At 65.4% G+C, this 18,427-nt stretch overlaps 2 protein-coding genes across 5 annotated transcripts; one reads left to right on the forward strand and one right to left on the reverse strand.

Moving 5' to 3' along the window:
- Positions 1–445: 445 nt before the first annotated feature.
- Positions 446–2,796, forward strand: CCDC188 (coiled-coil domain containing 188; the record flags this gene model as incomplete). The annotated part of the gene is given in 10 exon segments (XM_079942865.1): positions 446–499; positions 503–982; positions 1,088–1,195; positions 1,350–1,454; positions 1,542–1,598; positions 1,706–1,765; positions 1,856–1,920; positions 2,109–2,166; positions 2,295–2,344; positions 2,434–2,796. Coding segments are annotated over 10 exon segments (1,224 nt in total). The 3' UTR covers positions 2,621–2,796.
- A 1,006-nt stretch (positions 2,797–3,802) lies between these two features.
- On the reverse strand, positions 3,803–18,140 carry ZDHHC8 (zDHHC palmitoyltransferase 8). Of its 4 annotated transcripts, none has more exons than XM_079942656.1 (11): positions 17,943–18,140; positions 11,579–11,700; positions 11,254–11,411; positions 11,004–11,176; positions 10,699–10,801; positions 10,177–10,268; positions 9,874–10,015; positions 9,560–9,680; positions 9,377–9,486; positions 7,045–8,045; positions 3,803–4,223 (listed from the first exon to the last, which is right to left on the reverse strand). In XM_079942656.1, the coding sequence occupies exons 1-11, from the start codon at positions 18,044–18,046 to the stop codon at positions 3,998–4,000; spliced, it is 2,352 nt and encodes a 783-aa protein (XP_079798782.1). In that variant the 5' UTR covers positions 18,047–18,140; the 3' UTR covers positions 3,803–3,997. The 4 variants fall into 4 exon arrangements, with proteins under 4 accessions (XP_079798782.1, XP_079798780.1, XP_079798779.1 ...); XM_079942654.1 differs by lacking the exon at positions 3,803–4,223 and adding an exon at positions 4,748–5,347; XM_079942653.1 differs by lacking the exon at positions 3,803–4,223 and adding an exon at positions 4,748–5,951.
- Positions 18,141–18,427: the final 287 nt, after the last annotated feature.

Here is an 18,427-nt window from a genome sequence, read left to right on the forward strand (position 1 = left end):
AGAAAGGTCTCAGCCACGGGGATCACAGGCTGGGGGCAGGGTCACACTGGACACTTCCTGTTGTTTGACTTTGTTCTAACCATGTGTCTGCATGATCTGCTGTACATTTTAAGAAAATAGTTGAGGTGGGTGTGGTGGGGACGATGCAGAGGGGGTGACCCCCTGAGGTTACTTGAGGAACAGGGACATGGTGGGAGGGGCCCTACCAGCCCTGCTCTGACCACCACCCCAGCCCATTATGACCTCCCTGGCCATGCCCAGGCCTTTGTGACAGGTGCCCCTGAGGCACCTGTGAGCCATGACACCCAGAGGGCCCTCAGACTTGTGAGGTGTCTCATGATCTAGTCCCAAGGGGCAGATGGCTCACAGGGCCATCTGTAAGAGGGTGGCAGCTCAGGCCAGGCCAAAGCCTAGACCTGGGGTCAGGAAGGGGTCACAGGGAGGTATGGAGGGGCCGAAAACCCTGGGACCCCGTGGCCACTCCCACCCCCAGTGCCCCTAACCCCCAGCTTCGAGCAGCCATGGAGGATGCCTGGACCCACCCTGCCAGGGGTTTGTAAGGTGGCCCTGCATGGTGCCTCTCAGCTCCACCCACTCAGTGGAGTCTGCCAGGCCTTTCCCAGCCCCGGGGACAGGGGGTGGGGGGCCCAGGGTCAGTGACGAGGTACCTGGGAACTTTATCACAGCTGAAGAGGGAGAGATGCAGCGACAGAGGCCACGAGACCACCCGGCGGGGGCGAGACAAGGACAAGTAGAGACGGGGCTGGGGTGGGGCTGGCCCCTGCACTCAGGCCGGGAGCAGGGGACACCCACGCAGGGGGCGGGGCCCAGCTCAGGGCCCACACCCTGCCCTTGCCCGCCCCTGACCCCGGGGGCAGGGACCCCGGCCTCGCCCAGGGCAGCCCCCTCCCAGCTCCAGAGCGTGCTCCTGGGGCCTGCAGAGCAGTCCTTTCTCCAGCTGGAGCAGGAGAACCAGAATCTGGTGAGTGCGCTCCCAGCCCTCCCAGGCCCCAAGCCCTCCACCGCCGCCCCCTTCGACCTCCTGCCTGCGAAGTGGCTGTTCCCATCTCTCTGCCCCCACCCGCAGAAAAGGCAGAACCAGGACCTGCGGGAGCAGCTGGGGGCCCTCCTGGGGCCGGGGCAGCAGTTCCTGCCCTTGTGCCCGGAGCACTTGAGCTGCATGGCCCTGACCTGGGTGAGTGCGTGGCGGGGTGCGGCCCCAGTAGGACGATGGGAGGCTCTGGGGAGCTCCCTGCCACTCCATGCGCTACCCTCACCCCACTCCCAAGCAGTCCTTGACCACGGATGCTGCTGATGGCCTTGGGGCTGAGCTGGTGGCTCCTCTGCAGCCCCTTGAGCAGGCCAGCGCCCGGCCCCTGAAGGACAGGGCCCCTCTGCAGCTGCTGCAGCAGGAGCTGTGCCGGGGGAAAGAGTCCTTCGTGCAGCAGTCCCAGGTGGGCCCCGGAGGCCGGGGGCGTGCGGGGAGGAAGGAGCTGACCACCCGCCAGCCCTCCCTCTGCCCACACTGTGCCTTCCCCCAGAACGAGCTGCAGCAGATCCGACTGTCCTTTGAGAGGAAGAAGATGGCCATCACCGAGGTGCCCACCTGCAAGGGTGGGAGGGGGCGCTGGGGCAGCCACCTGTGACGTGCATCCTGCATGGGTCCTGCTCCTTGGGGCGTGACCCAGTCTCCACCCTCCACCAGGTGTGGGACGGCGTGGCCGAAGTACACATGGCCCTGAACAACCAGGCCACCGGGCTCCTGGTAGGTTCCTAAAGGCAACACCCAGAGGATGAGGGGGCTGGGTGGGGGCAGTGGGGTTGGGGGACCAGCTTTACCCTCTCTGCCCCCCAGAAGCTCAAGAAGGACATCCGGGGGGTGCTGAACCAGATGGAGGACATTCAGCTGGAGATTCTGGGGTGATGTGCAGGGTTGGGAGCCAGCGGGGCCTGGCTGAGCCGGGATGGGGGTAGGTGTCCAGGTCAGGATGGGGCGGACCAATCCCTGACCCCTCCCCAATTCCCCTGCACCAGACCAGGTGGTGCCAGGCTGAGGTGGGGGGTACATGTGGCGCTGACTGTGCGCTGTCCCCCCCCACCCCCGCTAGGGAACGGGCCCAGTGCCGCAGCCGGGTCAGGAAGGAGCAGCAGATGGCGTGCATAGGGGTAAGTCCCCCACCCCACCCTCTCCCTGGAGGCCCCGCTTAGGGAGCTGGAGAGGATCCCTGTGACCAGAATCACCCTTGTCCTGAGGGAGAGCAGGAACTCGCTCTGACTCAGCCCCTCTCCCGCAGAAGGCGCGGCCTCAGCTGGGATGTTCCGAGGGCCTCAAAGGCCAGCTCTGGTAGGTGGCCGTCCGAGCTCAGGGGCAGAGCCCAGTCCCCAGGAACTGTCCCCTGGGTGCCCCCACCCCCTGACCACAGCCGTCCACAGGCTGCTGGCCCTGAGGTTGCTGCTGGGCGCCCTGCTAGCCTGCACCGCCGCCTACGTGTACATGGTGGACCCCGCCCCCTTCGAGGGGCTGGTGCCGCCCCTGCTGAGCCGCGCCACCGTCTGGAAGCTCCGGACCCTGCTGGGCCCGTTCTTGCGCCTTGAGGTGGACGACTTCCTGCCCTTCTAGGCCGGAGGCCCAACAGCCCCAGCGAGGAGGAAGCAAGGCGGCTGGTGTGGCCCAGGGTGCCCAGCGGCCGTGCCAGCCCCCACCCATGGCACTGCCACGCACCGGTCCCAGCCCAGAGCCTTGGAGGAGGGTGGAGGCAGGGTCTGTCCTGAGGGCTGGGCCTGCGACTGGACATATAGTAGTGACACAAGGCCTGTGCACTTGTTTCCATGGAAATGGGGGCAGGGCACAGGAGGCTTTGCCGCCTTCTGAGGCGGATCTTGCAGTGAGGGTCCCTGCCTGGTCCCTAGGGTCCCACTTGCAGTGGCGCCCCTGCCTCGTCCCCCAAGCCCCATCCGCTGCCAGGGCAGCCTCTCCACAGGACGCCCCCAGACCGCCCTGGCCACCAGAAGGGCTCTGAGCAGAGGGTGTGCAGAAGGGGCTCCACTGAAAGTGAGACCCTCAGGCCTCATCCCTGGGACTGGCGGACCTCGGAGATCAGGGACCCTTCACATAAGCCTGCGGCTCTGCTGTCGCTTCACATAAGCCACGTCCCTGTCTGGCTGACCACCCCCCTTCCCAAACCACCCAGCCACCACCCGTCCCCCGGCTCCTGTTCCTTCCCCACCCCAGGGTCCCTGTCCAGTCCAGCCTCCTGGCGCTTCCCAGAGGCTTGGAGGACAGGGGGACCACGCTGGTGGACAGAGCCATGGAGGTAAACACCAAAAATTTTATTTAGTGCATTAAACTGGGGCGGGGCAATACCTTTTAGAACAATAGAGAATAGCTTTGTGGCTGCTCACCCCCAAGTGGGAGAAACAGAGCTGCTGCCCAGGCAGAGGGGACGGCCAGGGCCCAGCCCTGCCCCTGCGAGCGTCCAGGCCCAGCCGGCTGGGGGCTGCAAGGCTGGGGGAGGCAGGGCCCTCTGAGCTCGCCAGGTGCAACATCTCAGAGTGAAGGAGTGAAGACCACCGGGCAGGGCCGGTGGGCTGGGGTCTCCTCCAGCTGGCAGCTCCAGGAGCTTAAGGCATCTGTTCATGTGCTGGGTGCAGGGAGCGGGGAGTATAGCGACCTGCAGGGGCGACCTGAGACCCCCACCCAGCCCAACCCACAGAGGCCGGGGCTCCCTGGGAGGAAGTGGCGTGTAAAGTGCTTGGTCAGGCAGGGGGATCAGGTGATGGTGACACCCGGGAAGGCTGTGCTGGTCCCAGCAGCTCCAGGGCCCCCACCTAGGGTTTCGAACCCTCTGCAGCAGGTGGGGACTTCCTGAGCTGGGAGGGCACAGGGTCACGGGCCCTGGTGGGCTCGGGGTCAGTCAAGGTGCAGCTGGTGGAGAGGGGACGCCCAGCCCACACCCTAGGGTCCGCGGCAGCCTGGCCTCTTGGGCCCCGGAGTCTTCTACTTGGTGTCCCGCTCGGGCCCTGAGAGGCTGGGGAAGAGGCTGGAGGCGGCCAAGTGTAGACGGCACACGGCCCCCCGGGGGGGCGCCCCAGTGGCCGGGCTCCAGGGGACCCGCAGTGACGGGCGGTCCACCGGGAGGCCGAGGTGGCACAGGTGCAGGCCGGGGGGCACCCTGGGCTGGCCACGCCGCCCCCATCCACGGCTGCAGGTACCGATCCGCCCCCTGCGGGTTGCAGCGTCCCGTGAGAGAGAAGCAGAAAGGCGGAGGTCAGCAAGGGGCAGAGCTGCCCGGTTCAGGGTCTGAGGACCCACTGGCCTCCCACACATGGCCAGCCCCTGCCCCGGTCCCCCAGCCCCTGAAAAGCTGTGGATTCCCGACGCCCCCACCCCGGACACTTGCAGGGGGGACGGGAGATGAGTTCCAGTCCGCGCAGCTGCAGGACGGGCGGGCACTCCCTGCTCCTGGAATCCCGGGGCCCCTGGGGCAGCTTCAGTCCCAGCTTCTCTCCAAACGTCCTGTTACTGCCAGGGATGACGCAGACCCAGGGAAACCTCACGCTGGTCAGCCAGAGAACCGCCGGCCAGCCCCCACCCCCCAGGCCTCCAATTTGGCTTAAGTCCACGGAAACGCCCACGCAGAACGTCCACGCCCAGACTATCTGCCACCACCTCTCCCGGAGCCTGACGCCCTCTGCCCCCGCCCGGAGCCCCTGGCCTTGCTCAAGGAAAGGATCGAAATGACTCTTTTTCTTTTTTTAATAAAATTATAGATATATAGATGTAGATATAAAAACATAAAACAGACACAACGCAAGCGGACGCTGCCGTGTGCTTACTCTCGGGTCCCTGGCGCCAGACAAAACTCCGACCCCTCCCCGATGTGCTTTCCACGTGGGCGCCCAGGCTCCAGCAGGGCCTGGACTTTGCATGCCTCGGGTGGGGGTCTCCAGTTTGCAGGGAGGGGACTCGGGGTCGCGTGGGCCCCCTGTGGCGGCCTCCTGTGCCCGCTCCCTCTGCCCCCATCACCTCCCACAAGAGCATAAAGCAAAGATTAAGGCTTCAATTAAAGCGAGTTTCCGGGCAGTGGGGGCAGCGGGGGCCCGAGCGTGAACACATGGGACGTGGCATGGCAGCTCAGCGCACAGACACGGGGACGCGCCCACCAGCTGGGCGAGACGAGACACACGGAGCCAGGACCCCACCCACAGCTGGCTGTCCGTCCGTCTGTCCATTTGTGCACCTGTCCGTCAGAACCCAGAGCAGTCCCGAAGCTGGGTGCCTGTGGGCCGGGCCTGGACTCCCTGCAGAAGAGTGGGCCTTGCCAAGCTACAAGCTTCCAGCGGGTCCCTGAAAGGCAATGGTTAGGAGCAGCTGGGCGGTGGGGCCCTCGGTCTGGGAGGATGGCCAGGGGCCCAGGCCTCTCTGTCCATCTCTGGGCCACAGTGACCCATGTGTAAGGGAAGTGGGTAGGGACTGGCCTGGTGACAACCTGTGCAGTCCACGCCCCCTTGCTGCCCCAGCTCGCGGGAGCAGGGCCACCAACACGCAGATCCTGCAGCCTCATGGCCCTTGGCCCAGCCGTGCCCTGGTGAGCAGATGAGTGGATGCACGGGCTGAGGACGAGGGATAGGCCCGTGGAGGCGTAGTTCTCCTCCCGCTGATGCGTCCACACCAAGCCTGGGCCTCCTCTCCCGGGGTAGAGAAGTTGGGAGGGGGGCAGCCGCTGTGGGGGGGGGTCCTGGCTCCCATGGCACCACGGCGACGGGTGGCAGTCAGTCCTCACACCGAGATCTCGTATGTGGTCCCACCCACGCCGGACACCTTCTTAACGAGCGTGTGCCGGGCGGGGCTGGCGGAGGGCCCTGTGGGGCCGGTGGCAGGCCCCAAGCGGGCCAGGCCCGGGGACTGCCCATTAAGCTTACTTGGGGGGGTCTTCAGCTGAGGGTGGTCCCTGCATCAAAACAAGCACACACACGCACACACACGGTGAACACGGGACCATGGCAGGACAGGGGCCAGCGGAGGCAAGAGGACAGAGGACACAGACACAGACGGAGCACTGGGCAGCCCCTGCCTCTGACCCTGGACGGTCCCGCACGGAAATGGGTGGGGGAGCAGAACCTGCCAGGGGAGGGCCGTGCTGTCACAGGACAGACAGATGTCAGAATGGCTGCCATCCCCTCCCAGGCCTCTCGGCACAGACCACAGAACACAGGGACGCCAGGTGGATGCTGGCCAGGCGAGTCCCTAGACCCTGCCCTGTCCTGGTGCCCTGAGCTGGGAAGCCCAGCAGTGACGATGTGGCCTCTTCCCTGCTCCCTCCAAGGGAAGCGAGGGGCTGCCCTTCTGCCCTCCAGCCTGCCCAACACTGACCAGTAGCATGGACCTCGCTGCCCAGCATTCATGCAGGCAGGAGCCCCTCCCTCCCTGGGCTGCCTCACAGCTGCCCCCTCTGGGCCTGTCACACGCACAACAGGAACCTCCTCGTCAACTGAGCCTGTGCTCACGGCAGCCAGGTGAAGCCCTGGTGAGCAAACGTGCCCAGCAGCTGCTCAGCTCTTGTACGTGGGCCTGGGACCAGCCTACCCTTCTGAGACTCAGTTTGCCCATCTCTGAGCAGGGAAGCCCTTGCTTCCTGGGGCTGTGTGCCCCCCGAGGGCCAGGACCGTGGTGCCCAGAGTGGCATGTTTTGCTGTGGGAGGAGGGTCACCCAGACTTGGCCTTCTGGGCATGGACAGTGGCATCATCTCTAGAGGAAGAACCCTAGGGTCCCCCACATGCTGGGTCTGTGCCAGCCAGGGGAGAGTGTGGGTGTTGGGCTCAAGATGCAAATTCTCCTGCCCCTGGTCCCAGGACATGCCAAGGCGCCCTTGGAGCCGGGCTACCCTCACACTGGCCGCCAGGATCCTCCAAGGTGGGTGAGGCCCACCCCCCTAGGTAGCCTCAGGCCTCCTGGGCAGCCCCCACGTGCTTGGCCAAGAGGCCCTGCAGGCAGCCAGACACCTGCCCTGTGCCCAGCAGCTGACCGCACCCTGAGCACCCACCTCTGCACAGACAGCGAGGGCGGCGGTTCTGGGAGCTCCGCTTGGATGAAGGCGACGGCTTTGGGGCCCACGTAGGAGGGCGAGCGGGGAGTGCTAGGTGGGGACGGAGGGACCTGGCGCACGGGTGACCTGTGCGAGCCGCTGGCAGGCCGGGCCCCCGGGGCGCCACTGTTGGCCAGGTCTGCCTGCAGGGAGGAAGAGGAGGTCCGCGGCGCTCGGCTCACGGCGCTGGACAGCGAGGACAGCGACGCCTGCAGCGCGGGGTTGCGGGCGCCCCCGAAGCCGGGCCCGGCCACCAGGTCGTCCCTGGAGCTGCAGCGCAGCGCGGGGCCACGGGGGCCCTCAGACAGCACGCTGGCCTGCTGCAGGCTATAGGAGCTAGGTGCGTCGTAGACGCCCGAGTCGCCAAAGAGCGAGTCAGCCTGAGAGCGCAGCAGCCGCTCACGCTCCTCCCTGTCCTTGCGCTCCTGGATGGAGGCCATGATGGTCCTGGACAGGTTGTCGTAGCGCACAGGCGAGGGCTCCCGAGGCCGCAGGCCCAGCACGGGGCTGAAGCTGCGGGGCGGGGGCCGTGGTGGGTCGCCCGCTGCCCCCGCGTGCAGGTAGGGTGAGCGGTAGCTGGCTGCGCCAGCTGAGGGGTGGGCCGGGCACGTGTGGCCCCCGGGAGAGCCAGGGTTCAGCAGGCTGTCGTAGGACAGGCTGCCGTTGCGGTTGGGCAGTGCGTGGGGGGCAAAGAGGCCACGGTGGGGCGTGGGGGGCCCACCCTCAGAGCGCAGGGGCTGCAGGGCCACGTGGTCCCCGCCCCGCCGGCTGGCGGCTTTGAGGCTCAGGGAGCGCAAGGCGCCTGAGAAGGTGTCAGCAGCACTGAGTGGTGGGGATGGCGGGTAGGCCGCATGCAGGCCACTGGGCGGGTAGTCAGGGACATCCAGGCTGGGCTCGGATGCAAAGTCCAGGCTGTGGATGCTGTCCTCCCCCAGCGTCAGGGAGTCAGTGCCCGTGACCTGCAGGGGGAGATGGCGCACATCCATCTTGGCCCACCCACCGTGCCCTGCCCGCTCACCAGGTGCTCTGTGCCCACTAGGAAGTTGCAATCCCGGTGGCATCAGGGATGGCGGCAGGTGCAACCGACAAGCTGTTCCCAGAAGCTCTCTATCCCCTGCGCCCCACGGAGGGAAGCGGGGACAGGGTGGAGCAGAGCCGGGGGCCCCAGTATCTCTCCAGGGAAGGCTGTGCATCTGCTCCAGCCCAACTCCCCAGGGAGAGGAAGGGGCCTTGGGGCAGCCTTGGGATCAGGACCTCAGAGAGACTTAACCACACAGTGACCCAGGGCCTCTCCCAGGCAGCCCACGGCTGAGGGTCTGGGCGGGCAGTGCAAAGCAGACAGCAGGGCAGTGCCCTCAGAGCCCAGCAGCCCAGGGGGTAGCCACAGTGACAGAGAGGGGCCTTTTTGATTCTCCGTGATTCCAGGCACACAGATTTGGACTGGGACAAGAGCCTGCAGAACCTCAAAACCCAGAAGGCGCATGGGTGGGGACAAATGTGGCCTCAGGGCACTTGGCCAACCAGCCGGACCCTCCATGGGACCCAGGACAATCCCAGGAAGGAGGCAACCCACCTAAGCCCCCTCATTCCAAGAAGGGCCACCGGACACTGGCCAGGGAGGCCCAGACTCACTGCCCTGACCAGCAGGCCCCAGAGGCAGGGTCAGGAAGGCTATCAGTCCTGGAGGGAGTTCCCTGGGAGAGAGGGGCTGGCCCAAGCGTGCTGGCTCAGCCACGGGCCTGCCCTCTGGTGGCATGAAGGAGGCAGGCAGCCTGGGAACCTCAGGGGTCTGGGTGTCTGCTCAGGCCGTCCGCTGCTCCACGTGAACGCAGAGAATAAATGTGCTTCCTCAAACAATCTCAAATTCCTCTGAAGCCTTCCCGAGGGCCCTGAGGACCTTACAGAGTGACTAATTGTGGAATTCCAGGCATCCTGGCACACAGTGCCCCCGGGGGCAGCGCCTAGAGCCAGCAGGCAACACTGGCCAAGGGCTGGGTGGCTAGGACTACCTGTGCCAGCCCCTCCCAGGACACCTGGCCCTGCTCCCCTCTACCAGCCCCAGCTGGGATGCCCACACCCTCTGTGACCCAGGCGGGTCTTTCAGGGGTGAGACCTGGGTCGTGGCCTTAGATAGGATTCCTTGGGAAGTGGCCTCCAGGGTGTGGCGAAGTCTGGGGGCGGGGCTCTGGAGTTTCCCGGGGTCCGGGGGGCGGGGGGGGGGGGGGGGGCTCTTGGGTGGAGCCTGCGGGGCGGGACCTCGGGACCTCTGGGCAGGGCCAGGCCTCCTCACCTGCTCACTCGGCCCACAGAAGGGCGCCTTGGTACCCGTGGGAAAGGCGGGCCGGAACTTGTACATGGCGGGTGTCGGGGGACTGGTCCTCTGCGCCGACAGGGCGCTCTCTGGGGAAGATGGACCACTGTCAGACTGGGATCAGTCTGTGCCCCTCCCTCCGTTTGGCCGCCCCCGCCTCACCAGCACTGCCGGGGCGTGGGGTCTGCAGGTCGCTGCCAAATGTGCCAGCCTCCGCCTTGGGGGGCAGCGGCGGCCCCAGGTCCAGCGGCTTCTCATCCAGCCGGTCCAGGCTGCCCTTGGACTGGGAGGGGGCACGGTCAGTGGTGTGTAGGGTACAGGCCACGGGCAGGGCTTAACTGGGGACTCCATCCTGAGGCCTGGGACCTAGACCTCTCCCCGATTCCACCCAGTCCTTCCCCCTTCTACTCTTAGGTCCCTCCAGCCTGACCACTTCCCACCTCACCCCATCCCTTACCCCACCCCTGGGCCCCCACCTTGCTGTGGCCCAGGCCAGCCTTCAGCCCGTTGTCACTAAGCTTGACCTTGAGTGGTGCGGCTCGCTCCAGGAGCTCCGGCCGAAGGAAGGGCGGCTTCAGGCGAGCGGCAAGCGGCAGCCGGGGCGGCTCCACCACATACCTGCACCAGGGCCAGAGGGGTCAGTGGCCAGGGCAACCTGGCCTGAATGCATGCCAAGGGCAGGACCCCACCTGCCAAAAGCAGAAGTGGATCAGGCTGAGGGCCCATGGCTGCCCACCCCAAACCCCGAGGAGGCCCACTGGACACCCGCCGGGCCTCACCGGGGCGCCAGGGGGCTGCACAGCACGTGCTCCACGTTCCCATAGCAGCCGCGGGTGAAGGGGTTCACACCCCCACGGAACTTCCCCGTCACCTGTGGACATGGGACCCCTCAGCCAGCCTGGCCAGCCAGGGTCTGGCCAAGGAGGGCAGGGGGACAGGCAGGGACAGCAGGGGTTCCGCAGAGGTGAGTTGGGCAGGGTTAGCCCAGGGGTGCCCCCAACCCAGGTCACCAGGGTCTGCCCCTGCTGTGGAATTTCTGGGCTCTGATTCACTGGTGGCTGCAGTGCCTACAGATGGGGGCAAGGAGGGGGACAGGGCAGGTGAGACCCCACATGCCAAACCCCACCTGGGGTCTCCAGGGCCAGAGCTTCCCCTACCACAGCTGCACATCAGCCGAGGGCCCCGGCCCTGCCCCGCACCCCCCACCCCAGTCCCTGTGCAGCCCTGGCTCCTCGCTCAGCCCATCGGGGACCCTCCCATGCCCAGCCCCATCACTGCATGGCCCCACCCAGGGTCTGCACCTGCTCATTGGTGGTGCGGCCCCGAGTGACCAGCACCACGTGGAAGCCAGTGAGGCCGATGACAGGGATGAAGAAGAGGCCGGCCACACACATGACGGCCATGCTGGCCCGTTAAGGCCAACGGCCGTGGGTGAGGATGGAGCAGGCACCTGTGGACAGACTACCCACCCTCCCCACCGCCCGCTCAGGGAAGGAGACCCACTCCCTGGGGACTTCTGGGCTGCCGACCCACCCCTCCAAGCCTCGACTTCCCCTGTGAGAAGCGTCCCCGGTCCACACCGCCTTTGTGGTCAGGCCAAGGATACGTGATGGTGGTGTGCGCGGCGCCCAGCCCCTCGGCGTGGTTCAGCACGTAGACCAGGCCGAAGGCTACGACGCCCACCATGTGCGCACTGAGCGACAGCAGGAACAGGAAGAAGTAGCGGTAGTTGCGGCGCCCAATGCAGTTGTTGACCCAGGGGCAGTGGTGGTCGAAGTCCTGGGCAGGAACAGCGCGTCAGGGCACACGGCGGGCAGGGGAGGAGGGCGTGGGCTGGGGGCGGGGCAGGCGGTCACCTCCACGCAGTTGTCGCAGACGCTGCAGTGGGAGCAGCGCGGCGGGCGGTAGAAGTGGCAGGTGGCGCACCATTTCATACGGACCTGGATGCCCCGCACATCCACGTTCTTGTACAGCGGGGCCCGGAAGTCATCCTCCTTATCCTCGTCCTCATCCGCTGTGGGTCGGGGGCAGCACGAAAGTGACTTCCCTGGCAGGAGAGCCCCTCTCCAGCCAGCCCTTCCCACCCACCCCCCACACCGCCCCCAGCCAGACTCTCTTTTGTCAGCCACTCACACTCTAGCGAAAGTCAGCCAGATGAGCTACCCCAGCACAGGGCCCTACCTCGGGGGAAGACGCCAGGGTCCATGAAGGTGGCCATGCTGAAGTTGGCCAGCACAAAGAGGAAGAGGATGCCATTGTAGACAGGAACGGCTGGGGACACAGCTCGTGTCAACCATGGGCACCTGTGTCGGACAGCAGTGCAGAGCTGGGTCTGGGGGTGTGGCAGGTGTGTGGGGAGGGGACGCAGGGCAGAGGAATTAGGCTTGGCCACACGCGTGCAGCGCTCAGCATGGCAGTCAGGGAGACCACTGTTGCCACGGGCCCACTGCTTCTCTACTCAACCCTCAGGGGCTGTGCACAGGCTCCGTGTGTGCCAGCCCTGACCCAGACACCCCTGAGCGCCTGTTAGGAGCTCAACCCCCCGTTGAGCAGACTGAGGCTCAGGGAGGCCCATAGGCCAGAGCCAAGCCGCGTCCTCCTGCCCCAGCTGGGAATCGTTCCGGGTCCCCTGCCCTTGATGGGGAGACAGGAGACAGGAGACAGGAGGTGGGAACCCAGGATGGGAAAGGAGCTGGCTCTGCCCATGTGCTCTGACGGGTAGAGGCCAGTGAACTGCCGGGCAGCTCAGGCCAGTCCTGGGCCTCACCCAGACCTGTCCCCAGCTTGGCAGGATCCTGTTGCCAGGGAGATTCTGGGGTGTGGTGTGGGGAGCCCCAATCCTCGGTCGGTAAATGCATGGGGGGTTCTTCCCTGCTCTTCCCTGAGGGGTGCAGTCTCAGGGCCTGGGCCCTGGGTGCATCCCCACCCAGGCTGCCTCTTCTTTTTAATTTGTCACCTTATTCTCCATAGGGCAGTGCAGAATACTTGGAGACTAAAAGCATGGCACCTCCCACCCCTCCGCCATCTCTCATCACCCCTCGCCACTTGGCTCCAAGGCTGCCCCCTCTTCCATGAAGCCTTCTCAGATTGATGGCTCCCTGCAAAGGTCTCACACGCCTCCCTGGTGGACACTCTGGCACAGAGAGCATCTTCCTCAGGACTGGAGACTCACCAGTCCTCAGGCACATGGCCTGTGACCCCCTGCCCCAACTCTGTGGTGGGTTTCTGCCCACTAGGCTACTACGAAGCCCCTCTGGCTTCAGGCTCACCATCTCTCCCATGGCTGCTGTGATAAGCAGGGGGCACCCAGTGGGTCTGCTTCCTTCCCCGCACTCAGGCCCTCTGTGTAGCTGGGGGGCCGGTGGGGATCCCCTACACCAGACTTGACCATGTGGACAGGGCATTGTGGCCACCTGCAGAGTGAGTCGTGCCCGTGGCCCTGCCCGCCCCCATGGCATACGCCGGCCACACTGGTGCCCACGCCTGCCTTGGCCAGGAGCCAGCCCTGCCACCCCAGCAACCACCTCCATGGTAGCGGAACTTCTCTATTTTTAGTGGAAAGCAAGAGGCTATTTAAAGATTCCGCTCCCACGGCAGGCAGCACACTCGGCAGGCTGGGAGCCGTGAGTTGCCCCTACCTCTTCTCCAGAACCCGCCGTGGAAGTGATGCATAGTCTGAGGACACGGGGTCCTCTGCCAGGAGGCCTTCCTCCACCACCCCTGCCCAGGCGGCCCAGAGCAGATACCTTCCATACTCCCCACCCCTGCACGCTGGAGCCTGGCGTGCAGACAGCGCTCAATGTATGTTTGTGACCTCCGATCCAATGTCATTTGGCAGGATGACGGTGGGTCCCTGAGGCATGGTCTGCCCAAATGGGTGGGAGGGGGCTAGGAGCCCAGATGCCGGTTAAGACAGGTGAGAGAGAGCCAGGCACAGCCAGAACCTGGGAGAGGTGGGCACCGCGGACCCACCCTGGTGCTGCGAGCCAGCTCCCCACGCGCCTGCTGGGAGGGCTGACCATGTAGTCTGTGCAAAAGGAAAGTGTGGCTCTCAGGCACCTGCACTGTCGCACACTGAGGAGCCAGCCTGCTCTCGAGAGGAAGGAACCAGCCGAGAACGGACAGACATGCAGACACGTGCAGCAGGCAGGCGGGCGCTGAAGGCGGGAGGACGTGGGACGGGGGCTGAGCACGGCCCTTCATCATCGCCCTCCAAGTTTTACCGGCAGATGTTGAGAGCCCACTGCCCACCGGCCTGCTCAGTGAACCATGCATCCCACCCTTCAGGCGGGGGGGCGGCGCTTCTGTCATCCCCATTTTACAATCAAGAGTATCTGAGGGCTTGTCACCCAAGGCAGGGACTGAACCCCCGCCCCGGAGGCCCACACTGTTTTGTCCTCCCTGGGCCTTGATGACCCTGAGTGACACAGTTGGGGCTGGGGAGAGCAGCAGCTGCAAGGTGATGGAGTAACGCTTGCAATGAGGCTCTAGACGGCCTCTACCCAGGGTGGACACCACCCACCCACTGCATGCATGGGCAGCACATACCGGGGAGGGCAGGGTGGGGCTTTAGCCTGTGCTGGGCAAGTCTGGGAGGGCATGGGTTCTCTGACTGGGACCTGAGCCACTGCACCCTCCACTCACCACGTCCAGCCCCCCAGGCTTCACTCAGACCCAGGATCAGGCACTGGCACGCATTCTGTCCCCCCATCCTCACCCCAGGGGTCTCTACCCCCAGGCTGTGCCATAAGAGGGGCTGAGGCCTGGGTCATGCCCAACAAGGACTAGCTCGCTAGCCAATGCTGCCAGGGCCCAGGAACGGCTAAGTAGGGGAGAAGACAAAAGAACACACGCACATCCACATGAACATGCAGGGACCCATGCATGCACACGTGTGTAGCACACATGCAGACACACACAATGCTCCAGGCGTACATGTGTGGATACTGCACAAGCATGCAAACACACACGCACATGTGATCAACACAAAAGGCACGCGTGTGCTGACGTGTGTATGGACATGCACACTCGTGCACACAATGGCACATTTGTACCCTCATCCACACACAAACACAGATGCAGACTTGCCCCTCCTCCACTGACCCACACACCCCAGCCCTCTCTGGACATCTCTCAGCTCCCTGCGGGCTGGGCAAGTGTGAGGATGTGTGAGGACACGTGAGCTCCGTGGGCGAGGCCTGGCAGGCAGCACTGCTCCGGCCGCCTGAGTCTGTGCCAGGCTCCAGGAGCACCTCTCTGCCCTCAGGGATGACACCCCACTCCCCTCCCAGGGAATGGTGTGCTCCAGGCTCGCCCTGCCAGGCAGGGGTTGTACACTGCCCACTGGTGGCAGACACACTGCAGGCCCCTCCCCCGGGCCGGCTCCCCTCCTGAGCCTCCACCATGGCCCAACCTGGGCCGGCGGGAGACACCGCCCAGCAGGATGGGGTTCTGCAGCGTAGCATGCTGCCTCGGCTAAATGCAGAATGGAAAATTTTAACTCAGGCGTTTTCACTTAAATCAGGTTCTTCATTAACATTGACTAATGAAGCTCACACACGGGACACCCGGAACCAGAGGGTCTGCGGCTACTCTGCCTGGTCCAGCCAGGCAGGGCCTCTGGCCACATGCACCCACCCTACAGACACCCAAGCGGATGGGGAAACTGAAGCTCAGGGGACCAGGGGTACACACAGCAAGTCCTGGCAGGGGACTAACACCAAGTGTCCCCCTCCCCATATGGTCCCTGCCAGCGGCTCCATCCACCTAGGCCCGCCGCAGGCTGGCTTGGTCTTGGACTGGAACTCTCACTGTCCTAGGCTGGGCCTTGTGGCTGACTGGGCCTCTAAGCATAGGGAGGGCTCAGGCCCATCCTGGGCACCTGCCATGACATCCCAGAAGTCAGCCCACTGGCCCCAGACAGAGACAAGACAGCCCAGTGTCGGCCCCAGGCATGGGTATCCCACCAAGCAGCCCTGGCCCTCTGATGTTCACAGGGTCCCTGTCGTTCTGTAAGGTGGCTCCAGGAGGAGGAAGGGGAAGGGGCAGAGACCTGGCCTCGGCACTCTCGGACACCTCCCAGCACCTGACCCAGCCTGACGCTGAGCCTTCTGGGGTCCAGGGGGACAGAACTGTACCAAGAACCCAGGAAGGCTTCCTGGAGGAGGAGGGCCACCAGGAACCTACCCTGAGGCATGCTACCCATCCTCGTGGGGGGACACCCCCAGCTCTGGGCCTCCTCCCTACACCCCAGCCTTTCCTGGTGACATGTCTGAATGTCCTGCTGGCCGAGCCCCTCAGAGAGCTGGCCCAAGGGAGGGGTCTTTGGTCCTCTAGGCCTGGGCTCCCCACCCTGAGTGACACCCGGAGCTGCTGCCTACGTGGACCTGTCTCAAAGGGGCAACTCATATTTACTGAGTATAGAGCGGGGGCCGGGGACCACTCAGCTTCCAGTGAAGTCCAAGGAGCAGAGCAGACAGAATCCTGTGGGGCCCCGAGGGCAGGGTAGGAAGGGCCCAGGAGCAGGTGTCTGAGTCTGCAGTGGGCCTGGGATCAGAAACAGGGCAGAGGTGTGGGTACCGGGGTGACGAGAGGCCTGTCCCAAGAAGGGGACTGCTTGGCCCCCTGCTTACCCGGAATCAGCCCACTGTGGGTGGTGTCATTGGGCCTGGGCTACCCAGCAGACCCCCTCAGGAGCTACAATGCCTTCAGAACTGGGCTGGGCGCCAGCCAGGGTCCTCAATGGCCATTCAGCCAAGGAATGTGGCCGTGGGGTGCAGGGATCCCTGTTCCAGGGGGCGAGTGAGGGTCCCTTGGCAAGATGATTGCTGCACCTGGACGCCGGCTAGCACCCCTGCACCTCCATCTTCCGCATGGTCTCTCAGGCAGAGTGAGTCACTCAGGGCAGGATGCAGGGCACACCTGTGCTGCCCTGAGGCAACCCCGAACCTCTCAGCGCTGGATCACTGAACCCAGAACCCAGAACCCCAGCAGTGAGAGCAGAGGGAGGGTAGGCAGCCTCCATGCCCAGCCCCTAGGGCAGGTTGAGTTCACAGGACAGTAGGGACCCTCTGAGATCAAGGGAAGGCTCAGGACAAGCACCCTTCAGGGGGCCTGTGTGCACCTAAGGGGAGAGGAGGTGGGTGAGCTCCCTGGGGTGGGGTTGATCTCAGTTGCTTGTTGAACTTTTCCCCAGCGTTTCACAAGTTCTCATTAGAGAACACATATTCCTTTTAAAGTCAGGACAAATGCTGAATTGCATTTGGGGAGTGAGAAACCAGAACCAGCACGTGGAGGCCAGGCTGCAGGGAAGCAGGGCCCAGACTCCCGCAAGACCCCTGCCCAGGCCCCACCCTCCAGAAGCCTCAGCGGGACGCATCCCACCTCGGCCCGCGCCCGCTGCCCACAGCCTCATAGCCAGCAGCATCTGAGTGACAAGAACAAGTCTGCTCGCCAAAGCCAGAAATAAGCCTGTCCACACAGGCCTTTTTTAAACATGCTGTTGGCAGCCTGTGGTGCCCACCCAGCCCAGCCTCCAGGTCGGGGCTCGCCTACCTCCAAGGTGCCCAATGCAGCCTTCCATCCTTGTGCTGCTGCCCTCGCCCCGGCTAAGGTGAAGGGGTACCCGGCTGGCTTCTGCCCACCCCCGCCTTGGAACAGATGCCCCACTGGCTGCGGCCACCCCAAGCCTCAGGTCCCCAGGAAGGCTAGAGTGGTTGCTACTCTGGTGACCTGGCTGTGTCCCAGCCTGGGACTTGTGGCAGGAGGTGGTCGCAGACCTGCATGGCTGAAGCCTGGGGTCCCCAACCCTTCCCTGTGCCTGAGGAGCCCTGGGGAGGGGGGTGGCACAACAATGCAGAGGGAACTGTGGTCAGCGCCTGCCCTGGTCTGCACGGGCCCGGGACCTACCTGCCCTCTGCCTCAAGGGTCCCAGCGCCCACTGAGGCCAGTGTCCCTGGGTGTGGCCTGACCTGGGCCTCCAGCTGTGACCACTGGACCTTCCTGAGAAGGAGATCAAGAGAAGGCAGAGGGCACTGCCAGGCCAGCGTCGGCGGTGGCCATGGGGCAGGCACGTGGCAGCCGGGCCAGGCCACACCTACGCGGGAACTTGGCTCTGGCCTGGGGCCGGACGGCTGGGAGGGCACTTGAGAGTCGTCCTTGGCTCCTAGCAAGGAGGGCTGGTGGCTCTGGGCGGCCCCCCTCCCCTCGTGGGGAGGGCAGGGCTGCAGCCACACCCTGGGCAGCCCCCGCACGCACTCCCTTGCCCGGGCCGGCGCCTCGCACCCAGGGCCTGCCTGGTATGCTCACAGGGTGGCCATTGGACACCAGTGTCCTCACACCCAGGTCTCACCTGTCCCTGACACCCCAGGAAGGGCACGCTCGTGGCATCAGCCTTGGCCCAGAGTGGGGTCTCACATTGCCCACGGCCCTGGTGCCCCAACCCAGCCCAGCCCGCCAGCCCAACCCCGGCCCTGGTCCCTCCAGGCCGCGTCCACCGCTGTGCGCAGCCCTGCCCCTTCTGGCCCCAGCGCCGCGGCCGACTCACGTGAACACGAAGAACAGGGTGCTGGAGCCGACCAGCAGTGCGGCCGCCGTGGCCACCGGGATGTACTTGGCGGGTTTGAGGCGCGTCCCGGGGCTGCGGGGCATCCTGGGCACCGCGCCGCCGCATCCCTCCCCGGGGCCGGGCGGGCGGGGCCGGCTGGACGGGCAGGACCCAGGCAGCAGCGGTGGCAGCAGAGGAAATCCCACCTCCCGGGCGGCGGCGGAGACAGCGTGCTGATGTCAGCGCGCCCCTTAAGGTGGACCAGCGGTGAGGGGCCGTGGGGCCGGGCGGGGCCCCTCGCGACAGCCGGCCCCTCCCACCTGCCCGGCCTGCCATCTCCCTCCTCCTCCTCCTCCCTCTGAGCTCGGGGCAGAGCCGGCGGCGGACCCTCCCGCAGCGGGGCCTCTCCTCCAACTCCAGGCTGGGAGCCCGTGACCCTCAGAGGCCATGCGGCCGCCGCACACCTGAGGTCTTGCCCACCGGGG

The sequence above is a fragment of the Stenella coeruleoalba genome (assembly GCF_951394435.1).
Source record: "Stenella coeruleoalba genome assembly, chromosome: 14".
Lineage (NCBI taxonomy): Eukaryota > Metazoa > Chordata > Mammalia > Artiodactyla > Delphinidae > Stenella > Stenella coeruleoalba.

Bases quoted from the DNA above. Each gene is read 5' to 3' on its own strand.
- ZDHHC8 (XM_079942656.1), bottom strand. From the start codon at position 18,046: ATGCCCCGCAGCCCCGGGACGCGCCTCAAACCCGCCAAGTACATCCCG. The intron at 11,701-17,942 runs GTGAGTCGGCCG...TGTCCGACACAG, and splicing joins ACCCTGTTCTTCGTGTTCAC to GTGCCCATGGTTGACACGAG. The intron at 8,046-9,376 runs GTGAGGAGGCCT...CTCCCCCTGCAG, and splicing joins TCTGTGGGCCGAGTGAGCAG to GTCACGGGCACTGACTCCCT.